General features: G+C 36.7%; 2 protein-coding genes across 3 annotated transcripts; one reads left to right on the top strand and one right to left on the bottom strand.

Annotated features, from left to right (window-relative positions):
- Positions 1 to 52: 52 nt before the first annotated feature.
- LOC110064265 (G2/mitotic-specific cyclin-B-like) lies at positions 53 to 4,297 on the top strand. Its single transcript, XM_089275333.1, has 7 exons — positions 53 to 230; positions 368 to 490; positions 590 to 862; positions 1,019 to 1,180; positions 2,181 to 2,417; positions 2,805 to 3,056; positions 3,568 to 4,297. The coding sequence occupies exons 1-7, from the start codon at positions 201 to 203 to the stop codon at positions 3,670 to 3,672; spliced, it is 1,182 nt and encodes a 393-aa protein (XP_089131459.1). The 5' UTR covers positions 53 to 200; the 3' UTR covers positions 3,673 to 4,297.
- Positions 4,298 to 5,788: 1,491 nt separating this feature from the next.
- Positions 5,789 to 13,901, bottom strand: LOC110064244 (proteasome subunit alpha type-1-like). Of its 2 annotated transcripts, XM_089275008.1 has the most exons (14): positions 13,842 to 13,901; positions 13,350 to 13,394; positions 12,532 to 12,576; positions 11,832 to 11,888; positions 11,622 to 11,725; positions 10,973 to 11,061; positions 10,250 to 10,320; positions 9,566 to 9,649; positions 8,902 to 8,947; positions 8,222 to 8,301; positions 7,971 to 8,042; positions 6,920 to 6,961; positions 6,519 to 6,551; positions 5,789 to 5,976 (listed from the first exon to the last, which is right to left on the bottom strand). In XM_089275008.1, the coding sequence occupies exons 1-14, from the start codon at positions 13,842 to 13,844 to the stop codon at positions 5,908 to 5,910; spliced, it is 840 nt and encodes a 279-aa protein (XP_089131134.1). In that variant the 5' UTR covers positions 13,845 to 13,901; the 3' UTR covers positions 5,789 to 5,907. The 2 variants fall into 2 exon arrangements, with proteins under 2 accessions (XP_089131134.1, XP_089131133.1); XM_089275007.1 differs by lacking the exons at positions 13,350 to 13,394; positions 13,842 to 13,901 and having other exon boundaries at positions 12,532 to 12,837.
- Between the last annotated feature and the right edge of the window lie 31 nt (positions 13,902 to 13,932).

The following is a 13,932-nucleotide window of genomic DNA, read 5'->3' as shown; positions in this document are numbered from 1 at the left end:
ATTGACCAATCAGAATCCAGAGTGGGCATTTCAAATACTGTCGTCCACCACGCGTTGGTCATTTCACGAACAACTCATCGATCACATCTTCAATAGGAAGCTTGGACTGTTGTAAAATCCCTGTATTTAACAGCTTTTGTGCACGTTTTACTTTTTATCAAACCTTGTTGAAGTTTTGTACTCTCAAATATTGTGCGAACATGATGGCAGCCGTTGGACGATTGGGAAACGTAAGTCTTTTTGAGAATTTGAACTTTAACATGTCGTTGCTTTGAAAATGTTGGTAGTGAATTAATGAGTTAATGCATTTTATGCTCAGTTCGAACTTGGTTGAAATAACGTTCCAAATGTCTCACTCCCAAAACAGGTTATCCGCCAAGACCAGGAAAATGAGCACTTGTTGGCTGCGAAAGCTAAACTTGCTAAGAACTCGAGACCTCGTGCAGCTCTTGGCGACTTGGGAAACAAACCTGCAGCCCTCACGAGCAAGGTAAAAGGGAGCCCTCTGCAAGATTTTTAGGTTCAGTCGAGAGGCATATAAGCCTTAAACTCGTTGAAATGTTATTGAATGCATTTATTCTTCTTTTAGACCGCAGGAAACCTTGGTGCTGGCGCTAAACCTAAAAGAACTTTGCACAGAGCCGAAGGAACGGCGGGCTTGTTGTCGAAGCAAACGAAAGATCATGACGCTAAACAACAGAAAAAGACCATTGATATGGATACCATCGGAGAAGCGTTGCAATTTTGTGTCTCAACCGCCAGACCTGCAAATGTCGCAGATATCGACAAGGAAGACCACTCTAATCCACAACTGTGTGCCGAATATGTGCAAGAAATTTATCAGTACATGCACAAACTGGAGGTGAGTAAGTTTCCTCGCTAGCTTTTGTTTCTAAAACTGCATAATCTTGATATTTGGCCACTGCATTCAGAATCTACTACGCTGCTTCTAAATTTCCTTGTAGTACCATGCGATTTCTCGTTGTTGATGATATTTCTTTGTCACTTTTCTATTTAGTGTGAATTCCACGTCTCACCAAGATATATGAGCCAAAGAACCGAAATCAAGGAAGGAATGAGAGCCATTCTGGTTGACTGGCTGATACAGGTCCACAATCGATTCCGTCTGTTGCAGGAAACTCTCTATATCACTATATCCATTGTGGATAGATTTCTCTCAGTAAGTGGATTGAATTGTAAATTCTGGTTTCTTAATGTTGGTGCACTCCTTTTTGCCAGTTGAGTTTGGTGTTTCTTGGGAATAACTGCTTTCATGTTCACCCGTGCATGAAACCAAAGTCGATTTTCTTTCAAGATAGAGGAACAGTTCTCTAATAAACAGCGCCTGATCTGAAAAGGGGCTATAAAAAGTTGTAAAGATTTCAATATTTTTTACCTGTGCCTTTCAATGATGCAAACTCCGAAGTTCAAACAAAAAACTAAACTAGCAAAAATTTTGCTCATCATTTATACAAGGGCAAACAATGAACCCCGAAAAAGTATTAAACAAAATGGATCTAAACCTTCCAATCACAACCCACTGTACTGTCCTTGTGAACTTGAAGTGGAGGTCTGTAAAGATGATAAACAGCAGCAAAAACCACAACAGCAAAACACTTAATGGAGTTCGAGTGTTATCAAAAGGTGCAGTAAATGGAAGAAGACAGTTTCCTCAAACCATTTATATTCTGGATTTGTCAAAGTCCATTTGAGCTCCATTCAAAATTATTCAAACTACAATAATAATTATTGCAGACCAAATTATTGGTTGATGTATTTTCCTTTCGTTTTCATTGGTAAAGAGCCCACCATGTGTTTGTAACCTTGTGTGGAAAATGGCACTTCGACCTGTCGGACAGTGGTTTAGATATGAAAACAAACTTGGTGATCGAATATTAAATCAATTATTGAACTCTAAGATCCCAAAATCTTGTGATTTATCAGTGTCTAGATCAATTATTTGCCTTGGCCTGCTTAGGCAAATAACTGATCTGCTTGCCACTGACAATTCACAATATTTTGCTCAACTTTGACCGAATTATTGCCCAAATTTTGCTCAACCTCGTCTAATTAATTACCAGTAGTATTTCTCCATTTGTACATAAAACACAATGGAGGAAATTGATCACACTATTGCTATAACTTTGTCCTGACCAATAATAATTAATTTTCCCTTATAGGTTTATGATGTCACTAAGAAAGACCTTCAGTTAGCTGGTGTTAGCGCTATGCTATTAGCCTCAAAATATGAAGAAATGTATTGCCCAGAAATAAGTGACTTCGTTTACATCACAGACAACACATACAGCAAAGGCGAAATCAGGAAAATGGAGGCTCTCATCTTTAAGCATTTGAATTTCAGTGTAGGAAAACCTCTTTGTCTTCATTTCCTAAGAAGAAATTCCAAAGCTGCTGAAGTAAGTAATGTTCAAATAATATACAGTAATTAGATATTTTATGTTTGATTACCATTTGGTTTTCCCCTTCTGTCGCCTTTCAAAAGTATGCCGTGACAATTTTTGTATTGCATTTTCTTAATGAAATAATGTGAAGCAAGTATGTCACTGGTGGCTGAGAAAGCATTTCCCTAGCTTCTTAGAATTTGACCTCTGCCAACTTTCATGGAAGAGTTAAACCTATTGCCTTTGCTTTGTTTTGTTTCTTTCGTTTTGTGTTTTTGTTGTTGTTTTTTCATGTCCACCTACATGACGACATCTTTTAACAGGAAATTTGCTTTGGTCATGTCATTGTTCCTGAATTTGACCTGCTGTATTTGTAGCCATATTTCTCTTTCTGTGGTTTAGGTTGATGGTGTAAAACACACCATGGCAAAATACTTTATGGAGCTATCCTTGGTGGACTATGCATGCATAGCATTTCTTCCCTCTGAGATTGCAGCGGCATCTTTATATATTGCAATGAAAGCAGATGATGGTTTAGAATGGACACCCACAATGGAGTACTACAGTATGTACTCTGAAAGTAAACTGCAGCCTTGTGCTAGAAGAATTGCCGTCCTTATCACAAAGACACTTGATGGAACGGCAAAACAAAAGGTAAGAGAACAAGAGTTCCAGATAAGTTTTCAATGTAAGGTGTCAATAAGGAATTCTAATGGGTCTACTAACACTGCTTCCATCATAAATATTCAGTCAATTTGTCAGGTTATGTTTTCAGACCCCTCCCTTATCTGGAATACTGAATCAAGGATAACTAGCTCATCAGAAGGCACTAGGCTTATACTAGGCTTGTGTATATTCTTGGATTAGCCACTCTAAAGTGAGAAACAAAAATCATAGAATATAATGAAGAAGATTGAAGTCTATAAAAAAGTTGTCAGATTTTTCCTCAGAGTTAAGATAGGGATAAAGATAAAGTGCTAAAAAGGTTTGAAATTCAGGGTTTAAACAATCATGCTTTTACTCACAATTTTGATGTCTGCATGGCACTGCACATCGTATTTTGTACCAGTAATTCATGTGCCTTCCACCCTGATAATTCTTCTTACCCTTTAACTGAACTATTGCTGTACATAACAAGATTTACTGTATTCTATTAATTTTGCAGGCTGTCTACAATAAATTTGCCAGTCCCAAGTTTATGGAAGTTAGCAAAATGGAATGTCTGAGATCATCTTTTGTGAGAAATCTTGCATCACAAGAGTTGCAATAGATTAGCATTGTTGGAATATTTATATTCCCTTAAAATAGCTACTGGTACATATATGTCAAATTTACACTAGAATCTGAAGTACATTGACCATTGTGTTGGTTCAGTTATCTTATTACACTGACCAAGTTAAAGTATTGAAACTCAACTGCCAGCCAAGGGTGGTACATGTATCACTTCCTTTACTTAAGTTTGATTTTCTGTCAAAAAGTTGTCCGTGACAATTGTGACATTATTTTCCCATGTAATGTAGCAACACTGATTACTACCAACAAGTCTCTTGTTCATTTGATCTTTAAGCTCCTTTGCAACATTGTAAATACATGCATACAGTTGTCTTAAAAGGTTTGACGGAGCTATTCTAGAAAATGGACTCTGTGGAGAACATTCCAAAATGTGCTTGAAAATTCTGTGTAATGTGATCCATATTTTGGGTTGAAAGAAATGTACTTTGGAAATATTAAATCAATTATAATTTATGTTCATTTTTATAATTTGTTAGATTTATTAAATATTAATTCTTTATTGCTAAAATTTTCAAATATTACTGTAAATTATGTAAATATTATAGCATTTTGTAAAGCTTAGCTCTAGTTTTTGTCACAATAAACACTCCTCTTTTACCATTTTTTTCGGACTTGAGTTTTGGAAATATCTTTACAACCCTACACAATATTATCTTCGAGTATCCGTTTATGTCTCCCGAGTTTTGTAATTATACACAGCAGCCATTGAATATCAGTCATTTGACCATGCTCCTAGGGTGTGAGAAAATTGTAGGCAACTTATTGTCAGCCCTAATCTGGAGAGAATTCTTTTAAAAACAATTTCACTCTGAATCAGTATGCCTGATGAAAGGGACTTCATTTAGTGACTTTCTGGTATTTTCAAAAAATTAAGATTTTAAAGAAAAGTCTTTGAAAATTGACAGCTGATTACCAGTAAATACCACAGAAGGCTGGAAGAAACATTTGAGCTAACTGATCTCAACAATGAAAAAGGAAATTTGTTTGAGAACTTCTCGGTCTTGCTAATGCTGGAGAGAACAGCTGTGAGGGAGGCTGCCACCATAACTGACATTTCTATTTGGTTACGGAAAATTTTATTTTTACCGGGGAGAAGTCGGGAATTTTGGAATGTAAGGTCTGACAACCATGTTGATTTTCTCATGCAACACAAACACAGTATCAGGAGCAGGCATCTTGTTTGTGATCTGAGAACAATTGACCATTGAGGCCTAGGAACTAGGCAAATATAGTTTCCATATGCTTGTGTTTGTGATTCTGTAGTACATGATGTCAATTCACTTGGCTACAGTTTAGACAGTGTAAACATTCAGCGAGTGAACCTTCCTCGGTTAAAAAAAGAACAACTTTAATGCAAGGGCACAATAAACAGAGTGATCATTGCTGACTAGGGGTTTCATTAAGGGTTGGGCAGTGGGCAAATTAACCAGTTGTGGTAATGATTTTGCCTGCCTGGTTTAATTTGACCATCTAAATGAAACTTTTTCTTAAAAAGAAGTTCAGTTCACAACATTTTGCCTGCCTGTGAACCCCAGTTGCCCTCCTGCTGAAAATGTCACTGCAAACTCAGGACTGTAACTCGGTTTTTACAGTTAAACTACCAAGCATTAATAATTAAGAAAGAATAGCTTGGAAGGAAAACAGATACCTGCTGCTTGCTAATTAACAGTCCTGTTATTGTTTGCATGAAAAGCAGCTTTATCTGAATATCAAACAAATTAAAATACCCACCAAAAAAAAAACTGCATTTGTGAGATTTCCTGTTAATATCAATCTCTGAAACTGCCATAATTCCACTGTCTCTTACTCTTTCTTCATTTACTCTTTTTGTATGTATGTATTTTCCATGCCCAGGTTGAATTCCTATTTCTTATTGCCACTTAGCCTCAAGAACTTCATGGTGGGTGAATCGTACTTTGAAATTCAGGGTTACACCATGACTGCATAGCCTGGCCATAATTTCCACTGAAAATGTCTGTAAATGGCATTAAAAAATAGAAATGGGTACAGCAACAAGACAGCCTGATACCTTCAATACATATATATATATTTTTTATTTTCATGGAAAGGCAGCATTTAAGACAAGACAGATGTGTTGAGGAAAAGATTTATTCTCTCTAAATAGTTTAAGGTTCACAAAACAATATTTAATGGAGCACGGGAGTTATGAAATGCTTAAAGTAGTGGGCTTCTTGTCACAGGTACAGAACGTTTAGCTTTCTTCTGCTTCCATAGATTCCCCTCCAGGTTGTTGCTCGCCTGCATCACCTTCACCAGCCGCCTGGTATGAAACAACATCAATAATATTAATACTGCGACAAACCAGGCAGATCCGTAAACAAAAAAATTTCAAAACTAAAGCACAAGAAAGTATATTTTAATATACATTTAAAAATGTTATTGGTGACCAGCAATCCAGTCTGCTTCCTAGATTATTCTACATTCCTAAACCTTGTTTTACTAGAAGGACCAGAACACATTAACATCTATCATTTCCTACAGGATGCAAGAATATTGCTATGTATCAACAAGGAGAATTTGTATTTCCAGCTTGAGACTCAGATCATGTGTACAAGTGGATCTAGGGGGTTTGGGGGAGGGGGGTTGGTTGAACCCCCTAAAGTAAAAAATTAATTATAACAAATAAGAGACATTACAACATGCTGACTTGGCCTCAGGATGCCAGAAATCCCATTTCCAAGGACCTCAATTTTAAAAATTTTCCAGGGATCCAAGGACCCCCTAAAGGGAACTGATAAATTATCTGCTTCACTAATCCCCTTCTCAAAAATCCTGTACTGTATCTGCCCCAGATAAGCTTACCTGTGCTTCTCCTTCCATCTCTACATCAGCAGCCTAAAGTGACAAATGTATATCTTGTAAATTAAAGTTTATATAATCAAACTAGGTAGACAGCTGATCTTTGCTATGGGTCTCTTATGATAAAAAAAATGTGATAAATTATATGTTGTCTCAAACTGTGTGACGATTTCAAGGTCAAGATCTGATTGGTAAGTCAGACTCGTCATGGGAGAGGACAAAAATAACCAGCCACAAAGTAATTAAATAGATTTCACACCCATGGGGGATCTGCACCCTTGCATTATACTGCAAGGGCAAGAACATCAAAGCATTGTTTAAGGTCCCCAAGAGTTGCTTGCTGAAATGTATCTCTGAGTATTTTCTAAATTTATTGACTGAATATCAAATGCAAAGATCGTTACCTCTTCCCCTCTACGTCTCTTTGTTTGATCAATTCCAGCCAACTATGTATAGTTAAGGTTACAACAGCACTTGATGACTGTTTCAATGATGTATATAGCACAGAGTCTGTGACTATCATTCAAATTGAAAATTTGACACTACTTTCCCCAAGCTTTCACTAAACATTTAGAAATAAATAATTCCTTGTTGGACCATTTTTCAATCAACAGAAGTTCTTAAACAATATACTTGTGAACTTCACATGTTCTTAGTCTAGTGTTTAGTTTTATCTTTCTTATTTCTAATTTTGTTCTTATTTTTCTAATTTGTTTATTTATTTATCTATTTATTTATTTAATGTAAATAGATTGCTGCCATAAAGACAAATGGTGTCCATGATGATGTCATGTGTCTGTACTATACATAGCCTCATTCTCGTCCTCAAAGGATGTGCTTCTTTTGGTCAGCACCAAGAATCACGACCTCTGGCTTGACCTGATTTTCTGAGCTTGTGCAGAGTATTCATTTCGTATTCTCAACGAATCGGATTTGTCAGATTTAACGGGAAGTCCGTGAATTGTGGACTTCCAGAAGCACGGCCTCTGGGGACGAGAATGACATAGTCTGTGTACAGCCACCTGCTCTCCTCAAGAAAATTTGGAGAGAAGAGAGGAGAGTGGGCAACTGTAATAGTAGTAGTAAGCAATCCCTCGATATCAAGTAGGATGTCTACTTGGTAGTGTTTAGTACTTTAGTTTCTGAGTTCTTTCTTGATGACTGAGCAGTCTGATTCTCAAACGGCAGATTCACAGACAGATAGGGCATCTGAACTCTGTAGAGACTGGAGCTGTACTGTTCATAGCCTATACTATAAAGTGTCCTTCAGTAAATTAATAGTGCGTTTACAACAGAGGTATCGAGAAGAGCTTTCTGATTTCTCCAACATTTTTCCATGGAAAAAATAATAAATGTTTAAAAATAATTGATTGTGAGTTTATTTTGATTTTGCATTTGGCAAACTAACATGAAACCCACTTGAAGTGCCTGCCAGAAATCAGTATAAAAGGATACATAAGGGGCCACAGCTTCATCACTGTGAATGACCAGATCCTGATCCTTACCAACAACACCAATGGAACAATTCTGCAATAAAACGATGTTCTTCAGTGTTAAGTTACCACTACATTCATTAATAATTATGATAACTTAACTGTCTAAGAACAGATCACATAAAGAAGAGATCTTTTAAACATACATGTGTAAGTTCTAAATATAAGGGTCCTGTAGACTACTCCACTGTATATAAATGCATTTGACAGTACCTTTGTTGTTAGTTCCTGTTCGTTAGGGAGAGTCTCTCTCAATGCTCTTAAGCCATGTTTAATGAGTTCTTCAGGCTCACCTTCAAATGAAGAAAAAATCGTCAACATTTACATGATTATGGTAAGGCTCAACACTCTGGAGAAAGGCAGTTTTTACATAAAATTGTTTTCAAGCAGTAAAACTTAAAAGAAGAGTTCAAAGATGCCTTATTTAGGCATCTCAGTCCCAAAGATATCAGCTTTAATAGAAGCTAAGACTAGACTTAAATTAAAATTGTTCTTTAAACAATTTAGACCAGAAAGCATGTGAAAATATATTGATCGTTCAGCAAGTTGACCAGTCTTGCCATTCTTGCCTTTTATCTCACAAACCATTTTCTTTATATTTCTTTGTTTTAGCTTTAGTCTGTGACAGTCTACTTAATAAATAAAATACCCTTTCAAAATAGTTGAACTTAATCACGCCTGCACCTCTTATTAAATACCTCCAAAACAAACATTCCAATATATATAACCACCTTTGCCTGCTTTCAATTTTTAAACAGACCAATTTATAGTAATAATAACTGTTCTAACAACTGACCAAACACAATTTATGTTTTTAAATTAAGTAATGAAAGTAATCAGTAAGTTTCAACCTAAAGTATAAAATTATTTGGTATTAGCTTCACTTCACTCACAGTCTGGAAATTCATCCAAGTGTCTTTCAAGGTATGTCCTTGCAGACTGCAAAAGAATTTAAACAAAATAGATTCAAAAAGTCTTAACTAATGTATAACAAAACTCCATGAAGAACAATGTTGATTTGGTTTTTAAGTGTTCAGGTCATAACCCTGGTTGTTTCAAGATTACAATGAATGCTGAATCAAGTCCTGACCTTCAAAGTATAGTCTCAAGGTTTGACATCTATACTAGTGTGCGGCTGTCATTGTGTAATTTTTAATAATTTGTTATTTAGTACACAATCTCAATTAGATGTTTTAGTCCTCACGATGTAATCTTGAATTTGCAGTGAAAGTGTGTCTTAAATGAAACAATGTTTAATATGGTTGTTAACACCTTCTCTAACAACTTAAGAGATTGTATTATCTGAGTGAACATTAGTCCTTATCTATTTTATTTGCATTTTGCCTAGCGTCTTTTAGTCTCAACATATTTACTGAGGGGCTGAGTAAATTGATCTGCCCATTTAGCATTGAAGAGATTTTTTAGACTGTGGCACTTGGATTAAACCTTGAGTGACCTCATCAGTGGATGGCAGAGGGGTGTGGATCACATAAAACTGAATGGCACTTGTCTTTCAAATAACAAAGCCAGTCTCTTAAATGTATGTTCACAACTGACCTGTGACCTGGCACCAATGGCCATTGCTTTACAATCAAAATAATTAGCTGAAGGACAAGTCTGATAAATGTGAGGACCCATATCCTGTCAACCAATAAAACATTAAACATAACTATAAATAATTATTTAGAGGATAATTAACCCTAAAGTAATATGCAAGCTATAGCTAGTGTGACTTGGTGTGCATGCTTTCTAATACTTGTCCACCTTCTCAAATGTATGTGAACTTGAAGAATCCATGCTAAACAGTGACCTTTTCTCAATCTGCCTACCAAAGTGACTTCTTGTTAAAGCATCAAAACTGAGCAACAACTCAAAAGAAACTGACACAGAAAACCTGTGAGGGCCATGGATGGGTTCAACTGGACAAGATTGAAAAACATTGGCCTCACTTTTTTCAAGGTTATCCCTGGCCAATTTTTATCAATGTGTCGGTTATAACAGGAGGAAATCATCCTTGTTAGGTAACTAGGATTTTGCCAATAGAAGGGTGTTGCTTTGCAAATTTGAAGTTTAGAGCTTGTAATTGCAAAATAACCCATATCACCTAATATTGCGACCTAGCCCCTTTAAAGGAGGTGTAAATCCTCAGTCACAGGAAACACACACAATCTTATTCCATTCTCTGCTATACTTGGATGAAATAAGAGGAATAACTTAGACTAAGTAGCACCAACTACTCACATCATATCCAGCAACAAGAAGACCAACTCCATAAGGTCGTCTGCCATACCGCTGTGTTGGAATTTGCATTTCTGGTATTTGTGGTCAAGAAATGTTATGATGCTATGATGTATAATCTACCAGACTGGTGCATCACATTTGCAAACTGTGTATAAATTTATAATTGCAAAGAAGGCCAACAAAAAGTCTGAAGCTTCAAAGGGTCAAACCAAGGTATTTTGGAGTGACACATACCAGTATGTTATGGCTTCAAAACATACAAATTTAAAGAACTTTCTCTCCTTTACGAAAAAATTTTTTCACAAGTTTTAAGCAAGGTAGTGGCACCTCTTTAGTGAATCAAGACATCAGCACTCATTCATGAGTCACTTACTGCCCCTTTCAATAACATGCAGACTCTAAAATTCAAAGCTCAACCAACAAATGCATTTTTTGCTACCGTCAATCAATCAAATGTTTGGCGGCTCCTCCCAGCTTCCGACTACTGCTGAGCGTGAGGTAATCAAAGCGTTGAGCACAGTTCAGACAATGAAACAGTGCTCCGCAGTAGTCAGAAACTGGGAGGAGCCACCGAACATTTGATTGGCAGTAGCGAAAAATGCATTTGTCGGTTGAGCTTTCAATTTTAGAGTCTGCATGTTATTGAAAGGCACAGTAGCTAAATTAGCTATTTTATTCAGCATTTTATCTCATTTAACTTGGTACATAATATGAAAAAGATACTGTTCCCCACAGCAGAAACCAGTCTTGAGATGGGCAATCTTCTGTCATATGCATACTTGGAATCAAGACACTCACTTCTCATAAATTTACTGCAGTTAATGACAAGTAAATAATATTGATCAGTGGTCAGTTATTTGGCATACTAACTTGTTGCCCTTTTTTAAAATAACATTACAAGGTGGTCAATAATTATTTTCACTACATACAGTCAAACCTTCCCTATTGGCCACCTTTCTGTAGCAGCAGCCTCTCCAGGTTAATCAGTTCAACTATATCCTGATCAGACCAAGTTACTCTTACTGAAACCCTGACCCTGATTTATAAAAGTTTGATGATTAATTGAGAAACATTCTGATTGGTTGTGTAGTCAATCACTCATCCTCTTCGCCCCTGTGAGTGGAGCACAAGGCTACGAGCTTACTGGTTGTGTAGTCAGTGCTGCATTAACAGGACAATAGGTAGTGGATGGTGCCAGATCTGAATAATTTATATTGGACAGAGTGTCAAAAGTGCACAGTGTTGGCTAACCTCCTCAATTTGATTATTTCACTAGCTCAAATGAGATTTAGAAATCAGGCCAATTTTGGGTCATGTTCGCTAAGGTTCTCTGAAGGATCTGAATGGAAATTCAAAAACTTTATTATCTCACCTTAGAAGTCGTGCATCTGCAGTAAGGCCTGCAATGGATACGGCCACATGATCATCAATTGGCAGTATTTTTTTCTGGTGTGCAGATAACTCTGATGCTGCACGCTACAAAGATAAGGGAAATACATTATTATGTACACGACACATGCAACAGAACTAAACCTTTCAAATCTCTTTGTACATTTCAAATAAGCTTGACTTTGTTACTTACTTTTAATGCAACAATAACTGCATGAGTTTTTGATTTCAGTCCTACTGTGGCTGATCCCTGAAAACAAAAAACATTCCGAGTTGCAACTTTTAACCAAGTATATGTTATGGTAAGTGTAAAGCCTAGAAGTCTGTCAGCTGAGGTCGAAGGGTGTCTCTAGGTTTCTGTAGTACGAAGTGAATGGGAATATTTCTACCCCTTCCCTCCCCCACAGATAGCATGTCAAGAAGAAAATATCCATATATATCCCACGGAAGGTTATTGGAAATTCCCAGGGGATGGGGGTCACAAATGCCCAAATTTGTAACAAAACATGTGAACCAAAACTGGAATTTCTAGAGGGAAGGGGAGATTCAAACCAAAAAAACCTGCCATGGGAGGAATATGGATATTTTCTGGAACAACACAATGCGTGCTTGTCAGATAACACCTGAATAGAGAGAGAAACTGTGAGAGTAAACTATTTTGTCCAAGAACTTAACTGCTACTGTTTGGCACCAGTACAGGGATCATTAAGCCACTGCACATACATGTACCATAACTTATACCAAGTACATAGGTTAACATTCTGCAAGTACCCTCCAGGACTGATATTTTGGTAATCTACATACTATTTTTCTCCATTCACCAGGGCAGAGAGCAAGAAGGCCACTTGGTGAGCCAAAAACCTTTTATAGAAATACAATAATTTATTTCTTACCTGTTTGACAGCTTCCATTGCATATTCAATTTGATGTATACGGCCCTGTAGCAAAATGAGTTGAAAATTTTGAAAAGGTTTATCTAGTACAAGCACACCAGCATGCACACCACAGATTCTGTTTTTCATAATTTACAACTTCTATGGTCAAATTCCTTTCCAAATAAAAGCTACCAAAAGACATTCTGATCGCAAGGGATTGCATTCTCAGGAATTTTGGCCCTGACCAGTTCAATTTTTCATTAAAGTAAAATGTGATTGGCTGGTAAAAAAAAAAAAAAAATTAAAAAAAAATGTAGGGGAAGGCATCCTCTAAGCAAGTTCAAAAATTCTGGTCTGCCCCAGAGGTCATGATTTCTTGGTTTTTAACCACCAGACTGCAGTCTCTCAGTACGGCAGGGGTAATTTACAGAATGCCAAATGCACAGTTTGCTTGCGGTTAGTTTCACTTATATTTGCTTACAGTTAGCTTTTATTTGTTGGACAAGGCCATATGCAACATAAAGCTGTCGTTAACGAACAAAAGCTAACTGCAAGCAAATGTGAGTGAAACTACTAAACTGAAGCAAACAGTGCATTTGCCGTTCAGCATTCTGCAAAATACCTCTGCCGCTCTCAGGATGGTTATTATGAAAAGCAGCATCTTTGTTCACGCATCTCACTTCCTTTAACTCAGAGAAAGAAAAGTCAGAGATTCAAAGAAAAATTGTCCACACTGAGATCTGCATTGTCTCTGCATTATTGCTAATGATATGTCTAATCAATAGGGTCCATTAAGTTTCAAATTATTCACTTCTTGGACAGCACAATTTATTTACCTGTGGGCTCCACACTGTAACATCATTATCATACTGATTACGGAACTGGAAAAATTAAAAATATACTCATATTATTATAAACAGCAAGCACAACTGTAGCACGAGCTACTGTGGGCTCTTTTCAAGTTGTCAAACGATGAAGAACAAATTTGTATTAAACTTTCATACGCTACTTATGTAGCTTTTATAAAGTTGCAATACTATGACTCTTCGACACTGTTTCGCATTATATTAAGTTATAATCTTTGCCTATCAATGATAAAAATATATTTGAAGTAACCATGTAGGTCGACTTTTTTCAACGTGACTCAGCATGGTAAAATTAAGGTGACATGTTTCACGTGCTATTATGCTACTCTGCCTTCTCTGATGGGCAAACAAACCACAAAAAAACAAACCTAACTATCCAGACGTCCAAACTAAATGTACAATCTACCCACTTAAACGTAGGAAAAGACCAAAAAATGTACTTTTTTGGCAAAAGAAACTTACCATTTTTGTGGCCGATCAAGTCAATTGTGATTGGTAGTAACTGCTGTAACACGGTACCGGTGACTCATCTGAACACAGCGAGTGTGTTGGT

This window comes from Orbicella faveolata, unplaced genomic scaffold (genome assembly GCF_042242905.1).
Source record: "Orbicella faveolata isolate gen_17 unplaced genomic scaffold, um_ofav_v1 contig_36, whole genome shotgun sequence".
Taxonomy (NCBI): Eukaryota; Metazoa; Cnidaria; class Anthozoa; order Scleractinia; family Merulinidae; genus Orbicella; species Orbicella faveolata.
Note: the sequence above shows the minus strand (reverse complement) of the source record. Positions and strands in the feature narration are given on the sequence as shown.